The sequence below is a fragment of the Camponotus floridanus genome, unplaced genomic scaffold, assembly GCF_003227725.1.
Source record: "Camponotus floridanus strain SB8 unplaced genomic scaffold, Cflo_v7.5 scaffold98, whole genome shotgun sequence".
Lineage (NCBI taxonomy): Eukaryota > Metazoa > Arthropoda > Insecta > Hymenoptera > Formicidae > Camponotus > Camponotus floridanus.
In genome coordinates, this window is record NW_020229869.1 from 702,191 (window position 1) to 718,919 (window position 16,729).

Genomic DNA, 16,729 nt, shown 5'->3' on the forward strand with positions numbered 1-16,729 from the left:
CGGAATGTTTAAAAAATCACGGTGGACTTCATATTTATTCTATTTCATATTTTCCTTTATTTTATTAAAATGCAAACGATGAGAATGCGGTTCTTTTCGAAGCATATATATTTCACAGTGCTCGAAAATGCCGACGTTTCATGATTCATTTCTGCTCGTCTTCTCGCGAGAATGAATATCCGTGTTTACAAATGAGATTAATTCTCGGCGGCTCCTTTCGTTCGCGCATTGCGAGATTTATATCCCTTTGCAGTGGTACGAGTGGATCTTCGATCGGACGTGCGTTGCCACTCTTGCCTCCGATATCGCCTGCGTAAATATTAGAAAGATGCGAATTGTTTGCGCCATATATATAGCATCGACTATATGCGGCTTATCGTGGATTCTTCCAGCACACTAAATCCCCTATTGAAAAGAATGAGATTTAACACTTCGGGGATGATTCTTTCTTCTGTAACGGTTGCCATTGAGAATACTCTGTCAGCACGCTAAATCTTTCTTTTAAAGAAAGATTTAATAGTTTCTATTATGAGTATTATTGTATTTCTATTGTGATTGTATGAATTGGGAAAATAAACTTAATGCAAGCGAAAAAGAAAAAATCTATTCAGATTTTACATTAAATTACAAAATATTTTTTTTATTTTTTTTGCTAATTGATTAAACAATTATCAATAATATTATTGAATTGATAAAGATTAATTTTTATATGTATTTGATCTCGGATCATTTTTAAAATTAATTTTTTAATATTATTACATACTATTATTTTATCATTATATTGTTGCCATTTTACAGCAATATGTAATTTTTGTAGTTGGTGGTAACCCAGATTGGGCTGGAAACTTTGTTCAGCTCCATCAAGTCACTAAAGTGTTACCGTGTCTTTTCTAATCATTTTACGTGTATGTGTGGCCGAGATACACGACTTGCACCGTGTCACGTATCTCGCGAAAATGGATGATTTCCATTGGGAAAACCATGCAATAAGCGTGTTACATAAAAGCAAAATGCTGAAGAAGCCTAACGAAGAAATTAATAGTCTATTATGAAGCCCTCAACAATCATGAGACTTAAGCGGATTTAACGTGAAAGATAAAATTAGCGACAGATAAAATATAGGGTGGTAAAAATAAATTTAATTTTTATGAATTTTTATCTATTTAAATAATATATAAAATGATATGTGTGTACATTAAAAATTTTGAAATTTTCAATACATATATCTTAATTGTAATATAATTAAAAAATTTTTAATAGTCAAATATTAATGGAATGCCTCTATTTAAATACGAATTTTCTTTTGCACACTCGGTATGGAAAAGCCAGGTAGAACATTTGGCAAGAAAATTCTGTTTACCGTTTAGGTCGACTCAGCATTTGCATGATGCCAACGCGTGAAAAATACAACCGCGAAATTTCCAAGAATACATTTCCATACTTTCTTATTCCGTTGTAAACTTGACATATCAAATTTTTAGAGTAAGATTTTTTAAATTATGATACATTGTTATATCAATCATCTCGTTCAAGTTTGAACAGTTCAATGTTATATTATCATAAGAATATTACATTCATTGTCATTCATCATTAAATATTACGGTTTAATTTAATTATTTAACTAATAATTTAATTACATTTTGATTGATTATATTTATATTTTCTGATATATTTTTTAAATATGCACATGATAAATATTTTGTGTTATTTACTGTTATTGTTTGTTAACTGTTGATTTAAATGCTATTCATATATAGTTTAAATACTGTGCATATACGATTGTTTGCAAGAATTCAATTGCTTATTTCATAATCTCGTCGCGTTTTAAGTTGCCTATTTATTTTCGCGACGTTCCATTTAAAGTAGAAAAGTCTGGTTAAAGGTCAGATGTTACGAGACAATAAAGGTTACCATATTTTCTACCGATGTTTTAGTTCAGATATATCGCGTGCGATACTTGTACCCATTAACAATATCTACCTTCTTGACTTAGAAATTCCAAGTGGGAAAAAATTTAAATAGATATTCCTAGTTGTACGTGACTCGATTATTTTTTCGCAAAAGGAGACTTTATCGTGGGATATTTCTTTGCTTCGTGATATAGTTATCGGGCCCACACCCGAATTTTATCTCAACAGATATATCATTTATCATAATCGTGGATCACGTAATCGTGATATACGTATACGTAAGTATATAAAAATATCACGTGTTTACAAATTTTAATATACCAGAAAATATAAAATTTACGTTGTACAAAAATTTCTAAATTAATTGAATAATTTTATAAGTTTTATTTTTTAAAGTAAAAAAATTTAACGTAGATTATTATAAAATAACTTATTAGGCGAACAATTTTATTTGTCAAAATTATAAATTATTGGAAATAAAAAAATATATATATATGTAATATATATAACATATATTTTTTATATTTTTTATATTATATAATGCTTCAGAGTCTGTGTAAAAAATATTCTCTTACCATCACTTATAAAATTCTTTCGTATTGTAAACATTTATATAATAATGCATTTGCCAAATATTATTTACAATAAAAAAAACTTTCATTTATGATATAGTTTTTCATAAAAGAAATAAATAGGAAACATACATTTTTTAAACTGCAGCATTTCTGATCTGTATAAAAATAACAATGACGTTAATATTTTTCTCTATTATACGAAGATGGGGGAAGAGGGAATTTAATGCTAAATCATCATTTACTATACTGTACGTAGTTAATTAATAACAAATGTCAACGGTGGCCGATGACATACCGTGTATGTCACACATGCGTTTTCGGTATGTGGGTTACGGGGTGTGGCGTCAGCCACCCCTCTTATGGGACCGACACACAGGATGGATTTTTACCTACATACGTGTCTTTGACTTTTTCGCGGGGGGAGGAAACGATAGTCAGATTAAATTACAACGACGCGCGTTGTAACGGGCATGGTGTTCGTGTCGAGGAGGCGAGTCCCTCGATTACATTATCACGCGGTCTCATTACATCATGTTAATAATACCGTATTCATTATGAGCATCGCGGTGCAAACAATTCTCACTTGGAGTCACGTAATCGCTTGCCAGCGTTTCGATAAAGCCGATGCAATTTTCCGCAAAACGTTCTATTCAGACGTGCATCTCTGACAGACTGATGATCGTGATAATAATCTCGTAAAATGTACAATATGGTGAGGCGTTCGCGCGACCCTCGTTTTGCTATGATGCTAACGATATCGTAACACTTTACATGTCCCAAAATCGCTCGCGATGTTGATGTTGATATGAAAAAATGAGATGGTCATATATGATGATAATATCCTCGCCGAGTATATCGAGTTACCTCCTTTTCATGCATTTTAGAGATTAAAAAGATCTATGTAAAAATTTATGTCGCATGTAACTTTGTTATCGTGCGCGTTGTGTGTGATACAATTCTAGATATATCAAATTACTGATGGTTTCATGTTGTTCCGCATTATCAGATATACTGACACGAATATAATGAATTCATACGTTATAAATTAGGGCTAAGCGGGCAAAAAGTAATGGTTATATTTACAATTTAAAAGTTGTTTATTATTATTATTATTTTGATTACAGGAGACTTTTTGAAAATATTAAATGTATGTTTGCTATTTTTTAATAATTATTAATTTTATAATAGATTAATTATAAATTTTCGCATTGTGAATGTGAATTACACTTTTTGTTGTTTATATTATATATAATTACGCATATATATATTATTAAATGTGCATTAAATAATACAACATTAAAATTAGAAAATTATTTGATAATTAAGATACATGCAGGATTGTGCCTGGATGCATAACCGCATGCAAAATTTGCAAGATGCACGTATCGATTATGCACAGGTCTTTTCATCGCTGATGCTGATGCTATTATTGAACACATCCTATCTTCGCTCGTTACTTGCGGAGCTTTATCAAATTAATGAACGCGTTGTCTTTGTGTCGTCGGTATCTCATGACATGCATTAATATTCTTCGGATGTAAGCTTCGAGAGACGAAGCCTTTGTAGAAGAGATAGCAATCAACATTACAATCGTCATACTCGTAAAACGAGGGATATTTCAATTTCATAAGCACATTCACTGACGTACGTCACACACGAGCGATAAGCACTCGCGATTACGTTTAATGGACATACGTGGTCGGGTGATATATAGTTTTATGTTTCGCGAAATGTCACGAGAAGGCCAAGGTACGCGACGGAATCTTCTTCGAACTGTTTATTTTATACTGCGATTAATCTATACAAGTACTTGATGCTATATCCCGTGATTGTGTGCACGATTCAAGTGGCTGTGTTGTTGTTCGATTCGGAGTACTGCTAAATTATAATATTAATTTCTGCCAGACCTTTTGATGAGAATTTGATGAAGAAAGATTAGAGAAATACGCGGAAAAGTAAAGGACAAGTCGGTCGAGGTTAAGGCCAGGCACTTGCATGCTTCGAAACAATAGCTCGAGTTTTATTTTCTACTATACTTCGTGGTATAAAGTATGTACATGTACATGCATAGCGAAATGCATCGGTCGATATATACATTCGCATATAGTGGAAAAATAATATTATAAAAATAATAATATCATAAAATAATTATTTACTCAAATCGTAAATTTCTTTTCTATTTTAATTTAATTTATAGTAATTAGTAGTATTTAGTAATTTTCCGACATTATTAATACTGATTTATTAAATTGTAACTTATCATTTAAACGTGTAGTAGTAAAATAATTCATAATTTGCAGATACATGTGCAGAATTCAAATGTCAGTTCAAATGTCAATTCAAATGTCAATTCAAAAGGATGAAATTAAAAAATGTAGAGATTAAAAAACGTGACAATTTGTTCATCTCATCGTATCTAAAATGATACTATCTACTTTAAGCTCGTCCTTTTTATTGTCCTCGTTACATTACTTTTAATATGATGAATCACTAAATCTCTTTATTCTTAGTCAAACAGCAACTTGTCTGATTTTAGTGCATATATTTGATTAAATCTTTGTCGACCTTATTTTTTCAGAAAAGAGAAAATATGACTGCATATTTAAATCATTTTGAAATAATAGTAAAAAATTATTTTACAAGAATATTTCTGGAAACTATATAATACTTTCAAGACGAATGAGTCAGGCATAATTTTGCTCGAAAGTTAATTTGTTAGATATTTCTCTAATGTTTCAACATTTCGTGATGGACTTATTAATTTGATTAAATGTTTCACATACATGCATATGTCGCCCAACGGAATTGTACTATAGTTTTTACTTAGCAGATAATTAAATTAAACCATGTAATTCTCTTACATATAATACGCGTAATATTATTTCGCGTGCTTTGCAAAATACAATGTATAAAAATAACGGCCAAATGATTGCATTTGTTAACAGAAGTTAAATATTTTTGTGTCAATTTATTTGTCCAAATAGAACACAATGAGATATAATAAATGAGATACAATAATTACGAAAAGAAAAGGAACAATTAAGAATTAAGAATATTATGTATACTTGATATTTTGCACTTCCTTTTAACAATAAGAATTCGAATCTTTTTAATCTTTCTGATATGAACTCACTGAGAGGGTATAGCATTGATACAATAATTTATAAGCAACAGTCGAGATGGAAAAATAGCGTATAATTTCGAAAAAATTCGTTCTTGCAGAAATGTTATTTATTTATTTTATTTACTTTTGTTAACCTAGTATCTGAAATAATATTACATCCAGATTTATGGTCTAGAAATTAAAACAAGAAATAATTTAAAATTTACCGGTACGATGCACAATAGTTGTAAAATATGTATGACGTTGACCTATAAAATATAAATATATCCAAATCCTATAAAAATGATCCTATAAAAATGATCAAAGTAATTATATTTTAAAAATTATTTATTGCACATTAAATTTTTCGCATTTTTAAAACAAATATTTAATTTAAAAATTACAGAATTAACAAAAACATTTGTTTCAGATGTAAACTTGCGTATGAAATATCTGTGTGTATATGTATTCATAGAGAAATTTAATTTTTATATAAATAATTTAAAGAATTCTTTTGTAAATCTTGAACAGTAATTGAAATATTTTCTATAAAATTATTAAAAATAACTATTTTTTTGTAATTAATATTTCATATTTTATATTTCAAAATAAGGTTAAGATTCGGAATATTTTATACGTATCATATATTACGCAATATAATGTAAAGTGAATAGCTACCTCAAATATAACCGAATAATTAATTTTGTTTTTAACAAATAATATGTTAACAAAATTATAAATTACTCACCTCATGGTTCCATCGTCATCTCCTTGAACTTTTTTCTCCTCCTTTTTCTGCTATTTTTTATGGCACATTTCACACAACACTCGCGAAAACATAATTATCGCGTACGCATTGATCACATATGACATTTTACGTACCTCAACATTAATCGATTACACGATGCGTACTTTATTTTGTATTTCGATCGAAGACCGCAAATATCTCGTTTATTACGATCTACCATTAGAAAATCATGCGAGCGAATTTACACAAATCTCTAATGTATTCTCTCTGTATATTGTCTCGTATGAATACTATTCGTAATGAATAATATGCAATACACGCACTTTATGGCAGCTTAATATCTTTTATAAAATACGAGTAATTCTCAACGTGTGCGTTTCGTGAAATAATACGATACGGAATGTATCACTTTTGTGTACGTTTCGGTCGAGTCTCGCCGCGAGAATGACAATAAAATCACCCCTCGTCGTACGTAAATAAAGCATGTTAAACTCTGCGTACGCGACGCAAATATATGTATTTCGACGTATGCGCGATTGAATGGCTCTTTGAAACGTGATAATATATAATCGGAAATTTAATCATCGTTGAATTTAATAAATCATTTTTGCGGCAAATGGATAACGCGTTATTGTTTATGATTTGCGTTATTGTTGCAATTTCGTCATTCTCGCCGTGAAAGCTGTATTATTATTCGCGAAATACAATCGCAATAAATACCAAGCGATCATTTCTCGATTATTACACTCTTAAAAAAATAATCAGTATATATTGAAATAGTTTTACCAGTTACTGATACAAAAACTGATCACAATTGATTAATGTGTATTTTTTTAAATTATATACGATCATTAGTCTACATAATTAATGAATATACTTTTCGCGTGATTATTGTACCTCAGTTAATCATGGAGTCGTATAAAATTAAAAGTTATACGTCATAAATGTTCGGAAATGTTCAGCGTACTATGTTTTCGTACAGTGGATTTTTTGTTAGTCTTGCGGCAACACTCGAGAAGATAACGTTCCATGATGTATTATTTCTTGGAACGTATTCTCTTGTGTTTTATAATATAGTTAAATTATCGTAAAAAATACGTATATCATATATTATTCATTACGAACAGTGTATTGTGTAAATTCGATCGTGTGATTTTCTAATGGCAGATCGCGTGTAATAAACGAGATTTTTGCGTTTTTCTATCGCAATACAAAATAAAGTATGTATCGTGTGCGATTAATGTCGGAATTAGTAGTGCCTTGCGATGTATTTCACATTGTGCATCGTACCGTGAGTGTTATTATACAATAAGTAAATTATTTTTTGTCTTAATTTCTAAATAATGAATCTTTATATAATATTGTATAACATATATCAATACGTAAAAATTTGAATTGAAATAGATATTGAATATGAGGTCGCAATTAAGTTTTACGTCACATTTAAGTTTTATTCTTATAAACTGTAATGGGATATATTCTAAAATTTGCGGAACAACTAATTGAGAAAGAAAATTATTGAAAAATTAAATAAAAAATTTAAAATAGTTTAAATTTTAAATGGTTTCATTTTAAATAAGTTATATGTTTGCATTTTAAAAATGTTGGAAAATGTATAGAAGTGTTCATGTTTAAAAAAACTCTAAAGAATTGATATAACATATATTATCAATTAAAATTCTACTATATTACTAATTAATTTTACTAATAATTCTGCTATACTAATTCTACTAAATTATTAACAATTAATTCTACTTGATGAAATTCAATGTTGAATCAATTATTATCGAAATGCACACTATTATAATTATTATCGGGGGAAATGCACATTTATTAAAATTTTTGTTTTTTATATATTCCTTTTGGATTTAATTTCGAAATTTCTTTAACTGTGAATTACATGCACGCACGCACGTACGCATACACACACATCAGTTTCCATTAATCAATATTAATTGTTGTAATAATATTTTCTTATATTGGAAATTGATCCATTCGTGTGCATAATGCATACGTGCTTTTAGATTAGGTTGCAGTGAGGGTGAGGGCTTTTAGAACTCGTCTTTGATTAACGATTTCAGTGTGCACGCGATGTTTGATTTTCTATTTCGACCTGTAGTTTGTGACGTACATTAATTGTCGATTGCATTTGCTGGCAAACCACACGAGAGAATTTACATTTCAAAGTTTGAACGCGATAGAAAAGATTACTGATAATTTCCCTTTTGAAACATATATTACATTCATAGTAAAATCAATAATAGTACACAATAAAATAAAATGGATATGAAAAGAATATGCGATTTTTGTATAAATTAATATATTTTATATAAAATATATGGAAAAAAAGAATAATTCAAGTGGTTAATAAGATAAAAATCTAGAAAAAGAAATTAAAGAAGACATGTAATCACAGACATTGATGTACGATGCAAATATACTAAAAAACTAATATATTAAATAATAATCATAATCATATTGTTTAAGAGAAACGATGAAACTCGCATAAAATTACATAAGGTTAAGCGCAAACGTTTCGATCTCATCCAGATCCTTCTCAATGCTGTACATAACGATAATAATATAAAAGAAATAGAGACGCTCAAAGAAATAATAATAGAGTCGCAAACAAGATCAAATTCAAATTCGTCAAATTATAGTCGGCACACATCATGTTAAACTCGATTTTAAATTAAACACAGAATCAATAATTATATCAAAAAAAGGGATTAATTATTGCTTGTATGTATTACGGCTTATCATTTTTATTTATCTTGTAATTTTTATGCCTCTTTATGACTGTGTTATTTTATATATGTTTTTTTGCGTGGTTTATTTGCGAGAATGTTGCTCTGCCTGCTTTATTTTTCAAATCTTGGCTCGTTTATTATTGGATTATTTATTAATTTAACAAAATAAGGATTGTTTCTGCGGGGCTGGAAAGTGGATGTTTTTGCGCTATCTCCGCTATCTCTCTGCTGGCTTATCCGCGCATTCCTTTTTTGCCGCTCTTTTTTAACGCAGCTGCGATCTTTGCGTTGGAATATAGGTGAGTGACATACGAACTCGCAGGCATTGCCACTGCCTGATACATTTATATTTTAACGATTTATTACCATATTTGTTATTTTTTGATATAATTATTGATTCTGTGTTTAATTTAAAATCGAGTTTAACATGATGTATGCCGATAATTTGACGAATTTGATTTTGATCTTGTTTGCGACTCTATTATTATTTGTTCGAGCGTCTCTATTTCTTTTATATTATTATCGTTATGTACAGCATTGAGAAGGATCTGGATGAGATCGAAACGTTTGTGCTTAACCTTATGTAATTTTATGCAAGTTTCATCGTTTTTCTTGAACAATATGATTATGATTATAATATTTATAATATAAATAAAAATAACATAAGTAATATTAGCCTTAACGAGATCATACATTTTAAAAAGTTACTTCACCCAGAAAAATAACAACAGTATTTTCTTTTGTATCTGGCACCTGGCAACCGTAATGTCGCCGTAAAATGTATTGCCGGCAACGTAGTCCGTAACTTTGCGGTGAGAAGACTCGCGCCAGACGTTTTGCGTGCTCTACCGCGTCATTAATAAGGAGTCTTGTCATTCTCATTATTATTCATACGATGACTTGACATACGAATGCGAAATGCCGTACCTCGTGGGGAACGCGATAACATTTTTTTACCGCTCTTCTAATTCGTTCAACCGTTAATATCTTGGATTATTAATATCTTGAAATCATAAAAACTTGTTGCTGATATATTCTAGCAATTTAGCATTATGCGAAAAACTAAAAGTAGACTATCTCATCTCTATTAGCTCAGATATATTATTATAAATTATCATATATTACAAGTACCAATAATAACTGAATAATAAATCACTTAATCAGTAATAAATACAAATTATATTCTCGTGAAAGATTATGATTTATATGCGCAAATCTCATTTTATAGTTGACATTTTTACCGATATTTTCGTTTGAAAAAAAAATTATGAATGTATTTCACTATATTTCGCAATTCACGCTATTATTGCTTTCGACACACGATGGTATCCTTTTTATTACAAGATCGTTGTGTGCAACGTTCATTAATTACTCGCATAAATACATATGCGTGGGTGAGTGTCGGATTAACATTTATTCGCGATACTTTATCATTGACGTAACAGAGTTTCGATTATCGGTGCAGCAACTCAACGGTAGTATGGCATTCTATATCGGTTTGCAAATAAAAGAGTATCATTGCGACGAGGTAATAAATGTCGCGAATGACGCTCGCGCGTTTCAAAAGGCTCCGCGTGACGACTTGTACTTATCGTCCTTTCCCGCGGGGCTTTATCGATAATATCATGAAGGGTCTCTTTCAGGGTCTCTGCCGACAGTGGACGCTATTGTGCGATGGACCGTCATTGCGATCTAACGTCCTAGTTTCGCTTGGAATATCGCGTGTCGTTTTACTTAAGAATTCGCGGAAATCGAGATCGCCGAAGAATGTCACGCGAAATTATGCCGTTCTCTATTTTGTACGAAAGACTTTGCGAAATGCTAACATTTCTCTTGTCGCCCTCGTTATCTCGCTCGCAGCGATAACTCATCGCGATTTAACAAATCTGCGTCCATCTTTTTTCTGCACCTGAACTTTATACTTGTCCGATTATCTATATTTTTCATATTTCGTGATTCTGTATCGTATCGTGCTAGATAGCTTCATATTTCTTATTATTTTGCGGATCGAGCGCTACAAATTTTATCTTTTTCCTATTGTGTACGCCGTCCTAAGTTCACCTCTACAAATTGCACAGTAGTTCTCCATTCATCACTTCGCATATCTGTCGTTAATAAATGCACATTTGTCTCTCTATCTCGCGAAACTTTATTAGCTCTTGCACATTTAACTTCCTGTCGTCTAGCGCACTTCAATCGCGTGTGCTCCCGCTGCTAAATTACATGTTTGCATGACCCTTGGCAATCTCATAATTAATTTCTTGAAATGACGCGGTGCCTCGTTAATTCGTCGAGAATTTTGACACGTAAGAGACTTCCATTATTTTCGAGTATCCGTTATATATTCGAGTTGAGGAAAACGTCAACAAACGGTCGTGCAACTCAGAAGGGTTGAATTATAGTTCCGTGACCTCGATGTGGCAGCAGAAGCGCAGCCAAGGTCGCGTTTGAATGGTGCATTCAATGTCAACGACGAACGTGGACTTTCTACGGCGAAATCAATGCCGAATTTCGTTGGCTGGCCGGTTGACGAACATCGTAGCGTGACTCGAGCAATAAAAATCGGCGCAGCTTTGCTGGAGTTCTGCACAGCGTCGCGAATTGCGTGGGCGAATTGGTGGGATCTACCCCTGCCACGTTCACCCTCGCTCCGTCATCCTCCCTCTGCGTTAATGCGTCGGGATCGTGGCAAGAAAAGAAGTAAAAAGCCGTATCTCCGGGAACCGTCGATACCAAACATGGAAAGATATTGATACTGTAATAACATCGAATAGTATTAGCTATCTCTTTGAAATTGAATTTGATCAAAAGAAAAATTGTCCCCTTTCATCCTGCGTCTCATGCAGTCGAGATCTTTTTTTTACAGTGAATTTAAGTCCTTTGGATGCAGCTTTCTTTACTCTAAGCAATGTGATCGTTTTCATGGATAATTTTTTTTAAAACACGCCTTACAACTGCGTTGGCTCTTTATGGCCTCTTACTATATTTTATTTTAATTTATTAATTTCGAGAGCCTGTAATTTTGTTTATCTTTAATTTTCAAATATTCTATTATTTCATATTCAATTATAATTTTGAAATATAATTAGGAACTAGTAATAAATAAAGATTATTTGAATAAAAATTATTTATTTATCTAGATTTTTTGTTAGCAATTTCTCCTCAATTCGCTATAAATTTCACACGCGCTCGAAACTGCCGATTCACGGCTGCTTCTCTGGGAGAGGTGAAGAGAACTCAGAGACTTTATTTTGACACGAGAGCTATATTATATTCTTATTTGTTCTTCTACAAAGGAATCGTCAGGCGGCGTTTATTTGTCTCTCGATCTATAGCTGATGACGACCTCTCAAGATCGCTCGATCGCCATATATATACGGCGATCCTCGTCTCCCGAATTCTCGAACGCGACCAATAGGGCGAAGACACGCTTTGCCACGCTTTCTCCCGACAAACGTGCCCTCGACCAAATATAAAAATAATACACATACGATACAAACATACACGATATAAACATACGTGGCCGTTATTCGCGCCTGTTTGTAATAAATCGCTAACATTTTAGAAAATATTTTTTCCTAAATTGCTTCCTGGTAATTTTCTGAAACTCGAGATATAAGCTTTATGGGATTAGAATATTCGATCACATTTAATTTGAAAATTTTGCTTTCGTTTTTCGTAATGGCTATTTTCAGGATTACGTTAAGACTGACCCTGAAAAAATGATCGTTCTTTAGGGATTATATCGCGATAGGCTATACCGAGAACTGTCATACGGTTCAATCTTGTCACGCGTGACGTATCGGGACGAATGGTTAGCAGAAAATACAGTCGTATGCGAAAGGCCGGTATCGATTCTCGCGGTTCATCGAAATCGTGCATGTGAAAGGGTGCATGGGCCGGTCGGCACGCGACATTGCGATCGTCGTTACATGGTCAAGCACAAGTTGTTAGCCTACGCATGGCATTATTACGAAATCGCTCGGATACACTATGCAAATCATAAGCCATCTATTTTGATATTCTCTCAGGCTGAACTTAAGATCTCAGCAATCACCGATTCTTCTAAATAAAGCATGTATTATGTATTTCATCTAAAAAATCAAACTACGCTTATTATTACCAAAAAAATTAAGAAAACTTTCGTAATTTTGCTTTCGAAATTATTGTGGTAAATAATTGAATCTAATTAATTTTATCAATAATATTGAAATTTATTTTTTGTACTAAATAGTTGAATATAATTAAGTTTGTTAATAATATTGAAATTTTAAAGGAGATATATCACTGTATTAATAACACAAAGTCGTAGGAGAAATTATTAATTTTGTTGTGTTTCTTTGAAATTGATACATATTTATAAACATTTTTGAGTTATTTAATAAACTTTAAACAATTCAAAACAACTGTTTAATTAATTATTACGACGTAATTTATTAACTTTATTCGTGAGTTTAATTTTACTATCTTTTATCGATCTCAGTAGTTTTTGTAGGATCTTATCATAGCCTCTGAATATTGTAATCTAACGCGATTTGTAGTATCCGAAGGGCGAAACGACCCTGCAGTGTACCTGGAGCTGCGTTCTGCGAACGCGTTATCGCCGTTCCCTATCAATGCACCCTTGCCCGAGACCCTTTTTCGCGCTCGTGCGATTATGTTCGCCATGCACGAAATCGATAGTCCTGCAGGCGTGTGTGAGAAATCGAGCAAAGACTGACTGACGGACGGGGCCTGTCTGTAACTTGTGGCGTTTGTAGCACCTACCATCTACCGCTTTAACAAAACTCTCATTGTCTTGTGTGACGTATGTATATGCTTCCCGGGAAACACATATTCCGTAAAGCATACGGGATAAGAATTGAATTAGACCGAGAGATGTTCTCTCGGTTATGCGAAAAGACAATTTAACGGCGACTTGTTAAGTGTGGAAACTAAATACGAGCCATCGTTTTAAACGTCAGTGCAATATTATGGTCTCGCATCTAGTCTTGCGTTGTAATTATAAGATTATTATTATCACATTATACGCGTATAAAATTATTATTATAACATTGTACTGTTGGCATAATTATAGCTCGACTACATAATAGCGTTACATAACCATAACGTGTTACAAAATTATTATGAAGTTAAAAGATATGCTTGAACCTATAAGATTACATCCACAAAGTTAATTGCAAAATGGATCCTTTTGCTTGCACTATCGACATTTACTGGCTCGCGCGAACCGGAAATAATTGGATGAGCATAACCGATGCATTAGGAAAACGCGGCGCATCTGCCACACGAAGAATTACGTTCCTAGTGCAGAGGTTAATTCCATAGCCACCCTCTCTCAATTCCCTCTCTACCAATTAGGGATTGGTCTCATGTAGGGTGATCTTAAGTCAACTTGGCTGTCTAGAGTCTATCCATTCGTGTAATATATATAATTGCCATTAACTTTACAAAATTTTGATTTTTGTCAGTACTTCAAGAGATCGATACATGTTTGGATAAATTGATATATTTATTCTAAAATACATTTTTGTCAGGCAAAATTGTATTCGCATTATATCGATGAGATATCGATCGGATAATTTTCGTAAAAAGTTTATCGTGGAGTTTTAGTATGTCCATAATTAACATTTAATGACTATGCTATATCTAATGAGATTCAATAACGGTGGGTCTATTTATTATTTTTGATATATCAATCGCTTGCGCCAAGTCAAGAAATTGCATCACGGTGTTTCATCATAGAATTTTAAATGAGACTTTTGACATGGCAGTTTAACATACAATAGCAAGAGTTAATCAATTAATCATGGATCTGGTGCGTCTTGAATGGTTCAGATACAATATCATAAATCGCTTGTACTTGTCATTTATTATTGTTTTTAATATAATTTAACATTATTAATTATATAGCATTTTAAAAGTTGTTATATATTATTCGCTGTCCATCATATTATAAGAAATATTTCAATGATATCTACGCGGCGCTCAACAGTTAAAACATTTCTGTTTGAAATTATTGGTTTCGATATTAAACCATAAATTGCAAGAGAGCGCGTTTCTGATATCCTCATATATTGCACACTGAATATATACGATTTTATTTTCCATTGTTTGGTAAATTATAGGTACAATAAGAAATACATTTTCTAAAGTAAAAAAATAATGAAAATATTTATAGCATGAAAAAAAGAGAATTATTGACTTCTTTATTTTATAAATATTAAATAATTTTAAAATCTTGTGTTATGATGTGCAGTTATATAGTTCCGCGTATATAAACCTCAATTTATTATCGTGAATAAAAATAATATTTACGCTGCAGAATGCATTGAAGAGTAAAATGTTAATTATATTGTTAAAATTTTTTGTACATACCTGAGACCACTAATATCTTTATCGTCATCAATGAGCACAATAGCAAAGTCATGAATTGCAATCTAGGAATCCGCATGATGGGGTAACAATCGTTGTTCGATTAATAGCAAAAATCACTCCAACATCATAGTCACTATGACTTGATACTGCACTGATTCGACGAAGATTTCGTTCCACGAAAACGCACCGCCACGTTCCTTACATACGTCTTTTTGTCAAGCCAAATAATGTTAAAATTATAATTGAATGATAATATAATGAGATATGACAAATCGTGTTTAATAATTATTGCTTCTTTTGTGTAATAGAATGTGACATTTCGAAGCTCACTAAAAACCGATCGCGATTGATTTTTGAAAATTGAATGAAGCCTTTTTTTATTTTGCTGCAATAGTATACTAGATATTTGAATATTGTTTAAGAATAATTGCAATTGTATTAGACAACAAATTTAATTTGTATACAACTTTTATTTTTATTTAATATAGTTGATAAATTAAAAGAAAATAAAGTGTTTGTTATTGGTTTGTTACGTAAAAACTCAATCGATTCTACTTTTGGCATACATTGTCACAGTTATTTTTATTTACAATTAATACGAATTATAAAGTAGTCTTTCTCTTTTATTCATATATATTTTCAAGGTTTATATTTTTTTCAAAGTAATCGGTATTATCCTATTTTGGAATATTATTGTAGCATTTCCTTATATTCTGCAAGCATCGCTGATTTTCACTCGATTATAAGAATGAGAATTATTATTTTTTAACGCAAAAATTATGAAATGAAAAAATAAAGAAAACAATTCTAAATATTGTCGAACCGACACGATCGTACCTTTTTTTCTCACAAAATCCGCTATACTTCTAATCGTGGTTGAACGATAATCGGAACGACATAAAGTCACGCCGTCTCGGACGTCCAGAATGATTCTTTACTACGGTGAATCGGTATCTCATTTTTTGATTTCGCGTTTTTTAACAATTTCCTTCAGAGACACATAAATATCTTAGAGAAAAGAGACCGTACCCAGACGTCGCGACGTTACGGCGTTACGGCCGATACTAAAGCGACGTCGAGACGTCCGCCGTTATCACACACAATTTTCTACGCGTGCGCGTACGCCCTCGAGATAGCCAGGAGGGCAGCTGAAGTGACGTGGGGGTGACGCGGGGCGACAATGCCAAGGGAATCCCCTATGGCCGCACTGGGAATAGGCACGACTTCTCTTTTGCACGTCGTTCGTAGGTGCAGGACTTATTCCG

The 16,729-nt window shown here is 32.1% G+C and overlaps 1 protein-coding gene across 2 annotated transcripts in view; it reads right to left on the reverse strand.

Moving 5' to 3' along the window:
- LOC105250051 (proto-oncogene tyrosine-protein kinase receptor Ret) overlaps positions 1-16,512 on the reverse strand; it is a 56,127-nt gene extending 39,615 nt beyond the window's left edge. The window contains exons 1-2 of one of the 2 annotated variants that reach the window (XM_025415132.1): positions 16,302-16,512; positions 15,465-15,661 (exon numbers count right to left, since the gene is read on the reverse strand). In XM_025415132.1, coding sequence (XP_025270917.1) covers positions 15,465-15,540 — 76 coding nt within the window. In that variant the 5' untranslated portion in view covers positions 15,541-15,661; positions 16,302-16,512. Of the gene's footprint in view, positions 1-15,464; positions 15,673-16,301 lie in introns of both variants that reach the window. The other variant, XM_011255923.3, reaches the window with a different exon arrangement.
- Between the last annotated feature and the right edge of the window lie 217 nt (positions 16,513-16,729).